Here is a 12,242-nt window from a genome sequence, read left to right on the forward strand (position 1 = left end):
GAGACTTTGCCAGTGAAGCCTTTTCCAATCTTCCAAAGGAAAATGCTTGATTGACAGAAAAAAAGGCACATGAGCTGACTAGAAAATTCAGGAATATTATGGACTTGAACCACAGTCTGGTATTGGAACATGGAGATGAACAGGAAGAAGACCAGCAACATTGAAATCGGTGAATAAATGTGAGATTTCAAAGCATCAATCACATTTGCGAAATATGGCTGTGATAGAAAAAGTGGCTGAAAAACACTGAACTTTTTGTTGACTTTGTTAAAGTTGTACGTGGACTGAAATGCATAAATAAATAAGCCCATTATTTGCAGGCCATCAAAAAGCAGATACAGTATGATAAATACTGTTTTTATTAAAGAATGTCTGAAAGTCTGCTGTCATAAACCAAAGGCCATTAGGGTCAAACAAAAAAACTTCTCCAAAGCTGATTACAACCTCCTGAGGGATAGTATAAACAGCTTTACAGCCCCCTCCCCCTCAGTAGGAACTGGTACCAACATCCAAAACTACACCAAAGCACTATACAAGCATTTATATAGTTGCATGGAATCAAGAATACCCGCCAGGACAAAATCATCCTCTGCAAGGAAGTGTAAACCTGTCGGGTGGACATCTGCAATAAATAAACTATATAACAAAAGGAAACAATTGCTGTTCAGAACCAAGAAGGAGCAGGTGCCCAATTGGAAGCAATCTCTCCTTAGCCTGAACAAGCAAATAAGAGCACTAGTGAAATCCTCAAAAGCCAACTTAGAGTACAAATTGGCCACATCTACTAGAGACAATCATAAGACCTTCTTCACATATGTCCGCAGTCTCAAAGGAAGCACCCAGATCTATTCAGAACTGGTGGTCAAGGACACCACATACACAAATGCTGTAGATATAGCCAATCTACTGGCTGACAGATTCAGTGAAAACTTCACCCCTCTGTCCCTTGTCATCAGTAAATCAGGACATCCCCAATACCTGCCCCACCCCTTATCTCTAGGGAACAGGTCATCAGTGCCCTCTCAAAGGCAAAAATACAGCCTCCATGGGACCGATAACATCCCAGGCTGCATCCTACATGAACTCAGGCATGAACTTGCAGCACCATTAGGCACACTATTCAACCAAAGCCTGAGAATTGGTTTTGTCCCAGCTGAGTGAAAGACAGCCACTATCATCCCTTTACACAAAGGTGGAGCGTCCACCAATCTGGAAAATTATAAACCCATCTGCCTAACTAGCCTGATCTGCAAGGCCATGGAATGGATTATCATAGACCTCATTAACATGGACAATGGCAACCTCCAAACACTCGACCCCACACAGGTTGGCTTTGTCAAGGGTAGGTCATGTCTGTTAGATCTGACTGACTTCTTTGAGACAGTCACCAAAGCCATGGATGAGGGGAACATGATGCACACTGCCTACCTTGACCTGGCCAAAGCCTTTGACTATTCCCCACTTGGGCATAACAGATGAACTCTCTCAACCAGGCATCAAGCCATATGTTACCAGATGGGTAGCAAACTGGCTCACTGACAGAACCCACCTAATCAAAATAGGGGAAGCTACCTCAAGCAGTAGACCTGTAATGAGCGGCGTGCCCCAGGGATCAGTCCTGGGGCCTCTGTTATTCGGGATATACTTTTCTGAGGTGCAGGCCAAAACCAGTGGGCTATGGCTGACCAAGTTTGCAGATGACTGCAAGCTGGGAGCGGTTATCAATTTCCCATGTGACGTGGACATCCTCCAAGAGGGTCTCACCCAAACAAATGACTGGTGCCAGAAACATGGCCTCAAGCTGAATGCCAAAAAATGTATCATCATCCCTTCTGGGGAGAGTGATGTCCCCAGATATTATCACATTAATAACAATGTCCTAAGTACTCAATCAGTAGTGAGGGATTTGGGCATGCAGGTTGTTAGCAACCTGACTTTTGACCAACATGTTGCTTCTGTTGCACAGAAAGCTTTCTACATGACCCACCTCATAAATAAGGGTATCTCATCCAGGGACAAAGAGGTCATAACATCCCTGTATTCTTCCCTTATAAGGCCAATTATTGAGTACAATGCCCCCTTTGCCATGTACCTCGCAAAGCACATGCAGCAGCTTGAGACACCACAGAGGTTCCTCACCAGGAGAATCCAGGCCCTCAAACATCTACTCTACACAGAAAGGCTAAAAGCCCTCAGTTTCATACAGACTCCTTAGAGATGATCTCTCTCTGTCTGTCATACAAAGCAATCTCAGACCCCACCTTTATGCAACTATTGTACATTAGCAAGTCAAGCTCCACTCGAGTAACCCATACATGTGACCTCAACCTGTTCTGTGACATCAATAGAACTTGTTGGTAGGACAGATTTGTGACCCAGAGACTCCCCATCTGTGGAATAGACCCCCTCTACATGAAGCAGAGCACCTCATTATCCCTTTTTAAGCGCAACCTGGATAACTGGATGGGAAACAGAAAATACACCCCTGGGATTCCACCTGTGTCCCTGCTAGACAGGGACTTTGGGTGCTGACTTGTCTAAACATGGGCTAAACATAGGCTAGGCTTATAAGAGCCTCAGGACCAATAGTCGGGTAACTTCCTATGATCCTAGTTGCTGTGGCACTCTGTTTCTGGCAAAAGATCTCTTAGTAAATCAGTGGTGTAACCAGAAGCAGCTGATGTCATGGTAAAGTGATGAAGAAGTGATAATTATGTTTCCATCAGTCAAATGAGGGCCTGACAGTTACAGCAGATGTGGTAAAAATAAAAACAAACATGGCAAAGTCTTACCACAAGTTAGTTAAAATATATCTGCTGCCAGAGTGATAAAGGCCATTCCAAAGGCTGAAATGGTGTATGTTCCAGCCCATTCTGTCCACACCTAGCAGCTAATACATTATCATTTTACCTTTTGATCAACTGATGGCCACCAAGCATAACATCTAGCCAGTGTCTTCATTTTCACTACTTGAAGTTGACCTTGGCAATGTTCTTCTAACAATTTAAATTGTAATGCAGTGGTTATGACAGTCTGTAATCCCCATATCACATAGTGTTTAAGATAAGTTAATCCCATCTTGGAAAATGGCTAACAGAGATTTTTGTTTGATTCTCCAGCCATTATATATCACAATATATACTTCTGGTAAGACTTCAACATGTGTAGTTTCCTTTTTACCGTATTTGATTTAACTGGCAGCTCCCTGGCTGACTGAATTGCAACATATTTAGCACTTAGTCCTCCTTATGATCATCTTATGCTGCCTGAAATGCAGTACAGTTTATATTCAAACTTGTATTGGTGTCCATCCAAAACAATGCCCCCCTTTGCATTTGGTTAGTCACTATGATTAGAATTCCCACTTGTAGGCTACAAATTAAGACTTACAGCTGGTGGTCTGTAGGAAGCATAAATTCTCTAGCAAATAAACAGTGGTAAAGCCTCTTGACCCCCCTGCCCCACAGCAAGTGTAATGCTTCTGTTTCAATTTGGGAATAATTTTTCTAAGCTATGAGCTGGAAACGTGAAGCAAATGTCATAGGCTTCTCATTGCCATTTTCCGTAACATGAAATTATGGCTCCAGTACCACATGGATATGTATCCAATGTCAGCTGCACCACAAGGGAGGGGTCATAGTGCATTGTGACTGTTTTAGAGATGATAAACCTTGCTGATTCACAAAAACAGACGTTCAGGTCCCTTACTCAACTTCGATGGTCTACCAGTTGCTCATTTAGTGGATGCAGCACAGTTGCAAGGTTCAAAAAACTCAAGAAATATTTTATCTCGAAAACATCTTGTGGTTGTGGAGCCTTTAGTGTAGCCCGAATTTTGTTTTGGTACTTATAAAGTCCTTTGACCTCTATAATGTGACTACAATATTTGACACTGGTCTTTAGGAACCAAAATTTAACCATCCTAGCCAGTAACACATACTCCTCCAATCTTTTTCTGAATCTTTCAAGGTTTTCCACATACTCTTTATGTTTAGCTCCATTGACAATATCAAGATGAGACTAGACTCTGAGTACTCCCTGGAGAAGCTGAAACATTGCCTACTAACAAACAACTGGAGTGGAAACTATCCTGAACACCAATTCCGTACAAAGGTAGAGACCTTTATGGCACTGATTGTTAGTACACCTTGCAATCCTCTTGTATCCCCATTTGGTGGAAGGCAACAGCTATGTCTACTTTTGAAAAGTTTTTCCTACCTTTCAGACTGGCAAAATGCCCATATTTCTTGGTAAGGGATACTTTGTAGCTTGCAGTACTAGTCAATTATGAATTTAAAATCCCCAAAACATGTGACCTTGATATTCCTCTTCATTGCAGTGATGAATGGGTTCACCCATGGATTTCACTGAACTCTCGAAAGTTTTCCCTCTACTACCAGCCAATCCAACTCATTTACAACCAATGGATAGATAGTTTAAGTTACTGAATCATCATCTTCTTTCAGCTGTTCCCATTAGGGGTCACCACAGTAGATCATCTGTTTCCATTTCTTCCTGTCCTCTGCATCTTGCTCTGTCACACCAACCACCTGCATGTCCTCTCTCACCACATCCATAAACCTTATCTTAGGCCTTCTTCTTTTCCTGTTACCTGGTAGTTTCATCCTTAGCATCTTTTTCCTAATATACTCTGCATCCCTCCTCAGCACTTGTCCAAACCAACACAATCTCGCCTCTCTGGCTTTGTCTCCAAACCTTCCAACCTGGGTTGACCCTCTAATATACTTATTCCTAATCCTGTCCACCTTCATCGCACCTAGTGCAAATCTTAACATCTACTGAATGCACTATGAAAATCCGTGAAGATACATATTGCTTTAAGTACAGTTTTGCCCTTAGAACTCTATAGGTTGTCAATGCCACTTTTAAAAACAAGAACAGCATCTCTGAATATCAGTTCAAAAGGGTGCATCACTAGTTTGTATAATATACAGATCTAATGCCTCTTTGACCATTATATTCCTTTGTCACAGGCAGCACCCCAGGAGACATAGCATCTTCACCAGCGTATATTTTAAGAAAATGGAAGAAGGCTTTTGCTTTTCTTTCCTGAAAAGTACTTTATTTAATTCTAGGACTTAGTATAACACCGGTCTTGCCCAGTTTTACTACATAGCCATTTATCTACCATTTGTGCTACAAAATCTATTGGAAAATAGTGGTATCGGTGCAATTAAAATCTCCCAAATCCCCCACGTTTTAGTACCTGCTGCATGTGCAGGAATGAGTTAAAGGCCTTGGTAAAGTGTAACTTGACAATGTCTACCAGTACTCCCCTCTTAAGGGCTGAGGGGCAGCTCTTTCTGGTTATTAACCCATGTTGATTTATTGTTGAGCTGCAGATTGTTGCTCTGAAGAAAGTAACGTTTTCTGAAATGTTGAAGAAGCTCAGAAGCCATGAGTCTCTTTTTTAACTAAATTTCAGTTACTATAAAAATATCATTACATTTTCCTTCAATCAAATGTTGTTGTGTCTTTCGGCTTTTCCCGGTTGGGGGTCACCACAGCGTAACTCCGGTCCGCTAATGATTGGCAGTAGATTTTTACGTGCTGGCTTGCCGGGCCTAATGCACAACCTTCAACGAAGGAACACCCATTCATGCAGGTCGCCACACAGAAGACGCTCTAACTGAGAATCGAACGGGCAACGTCTAACTGTGAGGAGACAACGCTACCGCAGCACCACCACCGCAGTCACTATTTTCCTTCAATCGAATATTTATTCAAATTACTTTTTCCTAGGCTGTGAGGATTAATACTCATGTTTGATTTCATTTTTACTTTGCTATTAAATATAAATATTATCCTTCACTTTTACTCATTTTTACTGATCTTCTAATCAAGTTTCCACTACTAGAATACACATCTTTGGTGACTTTAATGTTATGTTGTTTGCAAGTTTAAATGCTTTCATATGAAATACTTGTCACCTTTATATATATATATATATATATATATATATATATATATATATATATATATATATATATATATATATATATATATATATACAGTGCACCCTTCAGCCATGTGTCTGCACTAGCTGTTCATCCATTCACAAAATGCCTTGAGGTGGATTATTGTACTGCTGCCCATACCACTGACCATCAGTACTTCGAAGAAAGCATATAGAATTACTGCACATTTAAGGCCCTTCCCTACTACCTCAGGCTCCTTTTTATTGATTTGTTAACCACAATAACCCGCTATTGACATGTACTACTTTTCAGGAGGACTACTGGGTTAAGCATCTTGTTCAGAGTCACAGAAACAGCAAACAGAGACTGAATGAATCAAATATCAGATTTCAAGAAACTTAGCAAAAGCTTCAAGCCCTATGGTTATGCACTATGCTGTCTGAAAGTTAAGCTTATGAGGCGCTATATGTGCCACTGTGAAACTTTTCATAGCCAGCGCAGTTATCCAACATTGGTAATAACATCCAGTCTCCTACCAGATGCAGCTACGCTCTGTCCTTTAAATTTGCAATACAAATAATAATGACCACCCCAAAAAAAGAAGTTTCCTTCTCCTGGTGTCACACCCTATAGGTCACACTAAAAGATTCAAGCAGTCTTCTTGATTTCTGCTGCTGATGCTTCCTCAGAGTTACAAATCTATACAACATGTATATTGTGAAGAAGTACTGCAAGAGGGATGCACCTCTTTTTCAACAAAGTACTATTACAGTGCCCACTATTTTACTGTGCCTCTATCTTAGAAAAGCCTAAGGCAGAAGAGATTGTGGCCTGCTGTGTTCTCTGGGCCAGATAGAAATCCTATTATTTTTTTGGTGGCTAATCCTGGAGATGAGCAACTTCCTTTATCAGCCCAGATAGCTAACTGTAACCAGTGGAGAATCACATTATCCAGAACAGTTCCTTGTAAATGGCTTTATCACAGTCTACGCAGTGTCCCAAATCCATCATCTCTTTATCCCACTCTACTGCTTTTTATATAATTGCTTATTATTTGCCATTTACTTTCAGGGTTTATATTTAAACCAATTTCATCCCTATTTTCCTATAAGCTCTTTACTGGCTGAATAACTCAGTATACAGGCTGAAAACACTGTCATAGAAGTCTTAGTCTATCCTTCTTATCAACAAAGTTTAACCAATGTCACAGGAATCAATACGACAAAGAACATGCATTTCCTGTTGCTGTCATCAATAATGAAAATGTCTGTTCTCTAAGGGAGATTTTGCAGCATTTCTAGAAGGCCAAAAATTACTACAAAATGAATCTGTAAATGAACCTGCAAAATATTCTCAGAACAAACTGATGGCATACATACCCAAGCTACTTATCTATTATTTGCAAGGCCTCAAGATGAGCCATCAACATGATATTTTGTTATGGTTATTTAATATCTTGAGGCATACATAAGACAAACAAACCTTTCATTCATTCACCATAATACAGAAATGATATATCTTCTACCTCTATTCCTGCTTCTGGATAACATTAGGAGTTAAAACCAGACCAGAAGTAGTAGCAGGAACTATAATCCTAGGTTTGAGTCCCTCAGTCTTCATTTACTTGTGTATGATCGTGAGCAAATGACTCAAATAGAATGTAATAATGGATTTCCATGAAAATAGGCACTTGTGACAAGTAAATTTACCAGGTTAACAAGCAGCATGTCTTCACGTTCCATTTATCATCAGATAGCTATCTCTAACCTCTCAGCAAGTAAACATATTGTGCACATGTTAAGAGGACATAAGTCAGGACCATAACTATCTGCTAAGGACCTGATCTGAGGGCAATGTGGGATTTAGCTAAACTATGGACTGCTAATGTATGCAAAGCTAAATTTTTAACTTACAAACTCCGTATGTGGTGTGCAGTCATATGGATATGCAAAAGCATGCAACATTTCATACACATTGAAATAAAAATATAATTTAGGCTGTTTACATTCATTTTAGTATACTGTGGCACTACACTTATTTATTTATTTATTTATTTATTTTACATTTGTTGACCGGGCTAGTCTAGCTGGATATATGTCCATTTTCAGTAGAGGCCCAGGGAGAAAAGCTCCAAGCAAAAACAAAAACACCATTTAAAAAAAATGTATAACTAAGTCAAATAAACAAAAAAAAAGGAAATATAGTTATAAAAATGAAGACTATAGTCATTATGCTAAAATTTAAACTAAATATAAATAAGCAAGTTTATAAGAAACAAAAAGGGTATGGGGTAGAAAGAGTAAAGTCCTTAAATTAAATTGTATTACTAAGAGGAAAGCAAAAGAGAAGTAACTAGATTTGGAGGGAAAAGATGGGGAGAGGGGAAGGGTATAAGCTGGAGGGAAATAAAAGTTTCAGTCAGGGTTAGCACAAGGACAGTGCCAATTAGTTTTCAAATTTGCACTGACTAGACAGGCACAAACTTTGATTCTATTAACCCAGACACCTAGAAAATCACTAAATAATGTTTCTCAATAGCCCATGCATTTTGTTGTAATCAAACACTAGATATTTTAAAGAATGGTGCAAAAATGCACTACTGTCATTCCCTGTAGCTCTTCAAAAGTACAATCACCTTTTCATGTTGGTGCATTCTGGGGTTAATTTAATGGTGCTGCTTTAAGCTTCTCACCTTAGTTACTGGTGTGGGATGGGGCCCGGTGTGGCGGCAGTGTCCTGCAGTGACATACTTGCACTCACTTTATTTACTGCCAGCATTCTCCTTTTGACATGTTCAATTTTTGTCCCCTGTGGTAGTTTGATACCCCCTCAATCTCTCTGTCTTTGTTGTACCCTGTTTATTCAGCTTTTCCCTGGACTGCAGCCACCAGCCCCCAGTTGGTGGTGTGGTTTAATGTTTTGCAATGAGGATGAGAGAATGAAAGGAGATCAGGATTTCTGGTGCAGCATCATCTGTGCTGGTCATAGACCATTTTCCTATTATAACTTTTAGTGCCATGCACGCTGGACAATGACCAGTGGGGAGGCATGCAATGGGCAGTGCATGGGTGGTCTCCCTCCTCTATTGGGGATGCAGTGTTCAAGAGTACAATCCCCATGCCTTTTCTGTTTAGTCCCTGAGCAGCAGGCAATCTCTCTCTCTCTCTCTCTCTCTCTCTCTCTCTCTCTCTCTGTCTCTCTCTCTCTCAAAATGTTCAACAATGCATCATCTCTTTCAACAAAAGACAAGAAAAAGAAATTAGCTGAATGAAGGAAGATGTTACCCTCTATAAAAAAAAATCTGTCAGTGCTTGTTTTGTGTGATTTTTGAAATATCTGCATAGCATAAAAATGTAAAAAAAAAAAAAAAATGGTAGAACGAACCAGTGAATCATGCAATAAAAATGATTTTACTCACCGACCATGTGCTTTCGGACGTGAGCCATGGTGTAGAATTTCTTCTCACAAATTTCACAGGAAAATTTTTTTTCTGCATAGCCATGGACTATTTTGTTGTGCTCATGAAGAGACCACAGCTTCTTGAAGGCCTTCCCACAGGTAACACACTAGAAAAAAAGGCAAATCTACTGTTGAGAACTTCAGATTGTTCAATGAAACCTGAAAAAAATATTCATAACAGCTTGTGAAATGCAATCACCAGTATGATTCTGGTGGAAAGATACTCTTTTACCTCTTTTTAAAGTAGTCAATGTAGTGGATCCCTATAGAAATGTCGATACTTGTAATGCTGAGTATGCTGACACACCAAAAAAAATGAAAACACAAGAAAAGAGCAAATATCAAACATTGCTCTTCTTCAAACTGGTTGCATGTCTGATGTGGGGAATAAGCCCCCCTCCCCAAACTAATATATACCAACTATGAGATCTCCATACCTTGGAAAAAAGAGAATATTCTGAGAAATGGCTATCTCGGACTTAGTATAATTAAGTCCATTTTTTCAGCCATTCAGTCTCAGCATTACAGAACCCACAGAAGGGGGTCCTGAGATTTCAAATTGTTATCCTGAGGATCATACTTCACTGTGTATGAAATGGAAGCCTTACATTCGATACCAATGCACTGGGAAGGCATATGTTACAGCTGTGCATCTAATGAGAATACATTAGCAAATTTCAAAGTTATAGCTGACCCTGGGGTAAAAGTACAGAGCATCTGCTGAAACCATCTGTATTAAAGGGCTAGTGTGTGTGTGTGTGTGTGTGTGTGTGTGTGTGTGTGTGTGTGTGTGTGTGTGTGTGTGTGTGTGATTGAGAGAGTGAGGAAGCCAAGGCCAGCTCTCCTCTGTTCTTTGGGGAGAGGAATGAGGATTTTGTTTTTCTGCTACTACTTGACTGACCCTACTAGAAACTAGGAGAAAAGGAACACAAAGAAAGGATGGGGACAGACAGGCAGGCATCATCAAGGGTTACAAAAGGCTAGACAATACCTAGAAAGCATATAATTTAGCTTTGCTCCTTCAGTCATAAAAATTATTTTGTCATGTAAACAATTTAATGAACAGAAATGAAAGCTGACTGTAACTGAATGTTTTTAATAAATAAATCATTTTGTACTGTTTTTACTCATATGCAGAAACATGAGCTACTTACCTGTTTCTTCTGTTGCACTCATCATGTTCTATTTTTAATATTACAAAGCACCGTCACTTCTGCCTACTTCTTCCTACTCTTAATCATCCATCATTCTATTTGACCAGTTTCTATTACGTTGTGTATATATTTTATATATATATATATATATATATATATATATATATATATATATATATATATATATATATATATATATATATCTTTTTCTTTTTCCCTGTGCAGTTGATATCTCTGTATATCCTCATCTATTCATCCATTATGAACATTGTTTCTTTCTCCCTCATCTGTACTGGCCACTTTTTTCTTTGATATAAAAATCATTTTTTTTCATATCCCATCTAAATGAAACACAAAAAAAATGTTATTGCTTTCCTCAAGCATCATCTTCCAAATCCTCTGCACCAGTCTGCACTCCAAAGGAATAAAATACGACATGCAGGCCTAGGAGGCCAGAGGTCCTTTATTCCCATTTCAGAAACTTTAATCCCCTTTCTTTCCTGATTAATACCATTGAATCAATATCTGGTGCCCATGTCTGCAATCATTTCATCTGCTGATGCCACACTGGACCTATCTTCTTCAGCAATTTACAAAAAACATTTCCTTCTACCACCTTTACCAGACTAATCCAGCTTTCTCATAGTCTCCTCTGTTCTGTACTTAGCCCTTACAGATATATTTAAAAATAATTTCACATTTCCTTTCAGTAACCATCTGCTCTTCATTAATGGAACCTGTCTCTTCCTCTCAGGTACCTTTTCATTCTCCACCCTGCTCTTGCTATTTCCAAACTTCTGCAGCTTATAGTTCCCACAATTTGCCTGCAAAGTAACCATCCTACTGGCTTTCTTTTAGATCTTGCCTCTATCTTTGTATAATGCGTTGCTTCTTGCCCACCGACCCTTTTTTCTTAATTCCAGTATTATCAACTCTCATTTCCCATTCTTATCTCACTCTCATAATCTCATCAAATTCTTAGAAATATTTGCTTGCTTGCTGTGTGTTGTAGCAACGTATAAGATATAAAATTACAGTTTTCTGTTTACTTGTTGATCATAGTGCCTCTGAGCAAAAGGTAAGTCCATTTTCATGACTGCTTCTTCACTGAACTGCAGCGACAATGAAGTGAAAATAATTTAAAAAAAGTAGAGTGGGGCTTAGCCCACTAGAACACTTGTCTGTTTGTTTGTAGGTAATGTATATTTGCAAAACAAAAAACTTCAGTATTCACACGGGAGGAAACTTTTAAGATCATATGTTTACCTAAGGGAATAGTCTGGTGTGGCAAAGGTTGAACATGTGCATAATGAGGGGCTGGGGGTTGATGCATTGTAGAGGAAACCATTTCTTATCAGTCTACAACTTTTCATACCCCGAACACAGTATATGAGTTTCTGATTTCAAATTTAAATATACTTTTTCTAATAAAAGAAAAAAAAATTGAAACTGTAGCCATACCAGATATTAAACAATCTTGTTTTAAACAAAAGTAGAAAAAAGTTAAAAAGAGAAGCCTGCTATCCAAGAAATAAACATTGTTCCTAAAGGCTGTAAATGCTGAGTTCCACAATTACACTCATCAATCTAATACAGCAATCATATCTGCATGATAATATGATTGACATAATTATTGAAGAGTGCCAAAATGAAGACAAAGCTTAATGAGAGTGCTGCGACCAGAGTAGTC

General features: G+C 39.0%; 1 protein-coding gene across 1 annotated transcript in view; it reads right to left on the reverse strand.

Moving 5' to 3' along the window:
- Positions 1–12,242, reverse strand: part of ZBTB47 (zinc finger and BTB domain containing 47) — a 684,044-nt gene that overhangs the window by 128,940 nt on the left and 542,862 nt on the right. Inside the window, exon 3 of the mRNA XM_044066047.1 lies at positions 9,358–9,505. Within this exon, the coding sequence (XP_043921982.1) occupies positions 9,358–9,505 (148 nt within the window). The remainder of the gene's footprint in view (positions 1–9,357; positions 9,506–12,242) is intronic.

This window comes from Protopterus annectens, chromosome 3.part0, assembly GCF_019279795.1.
Source record: "Protopterus annectens isolate FY-2018-M chromosome 3.part0, PAN1.0, whole genome shotgun sequence".
NCBI classification, from domain to species: domain Eukaryota; kingdom Metazoa; phylum Chordata; order Ceratodontiformes; family Protopteridae; genus Protopterus; species Protopterus annectens.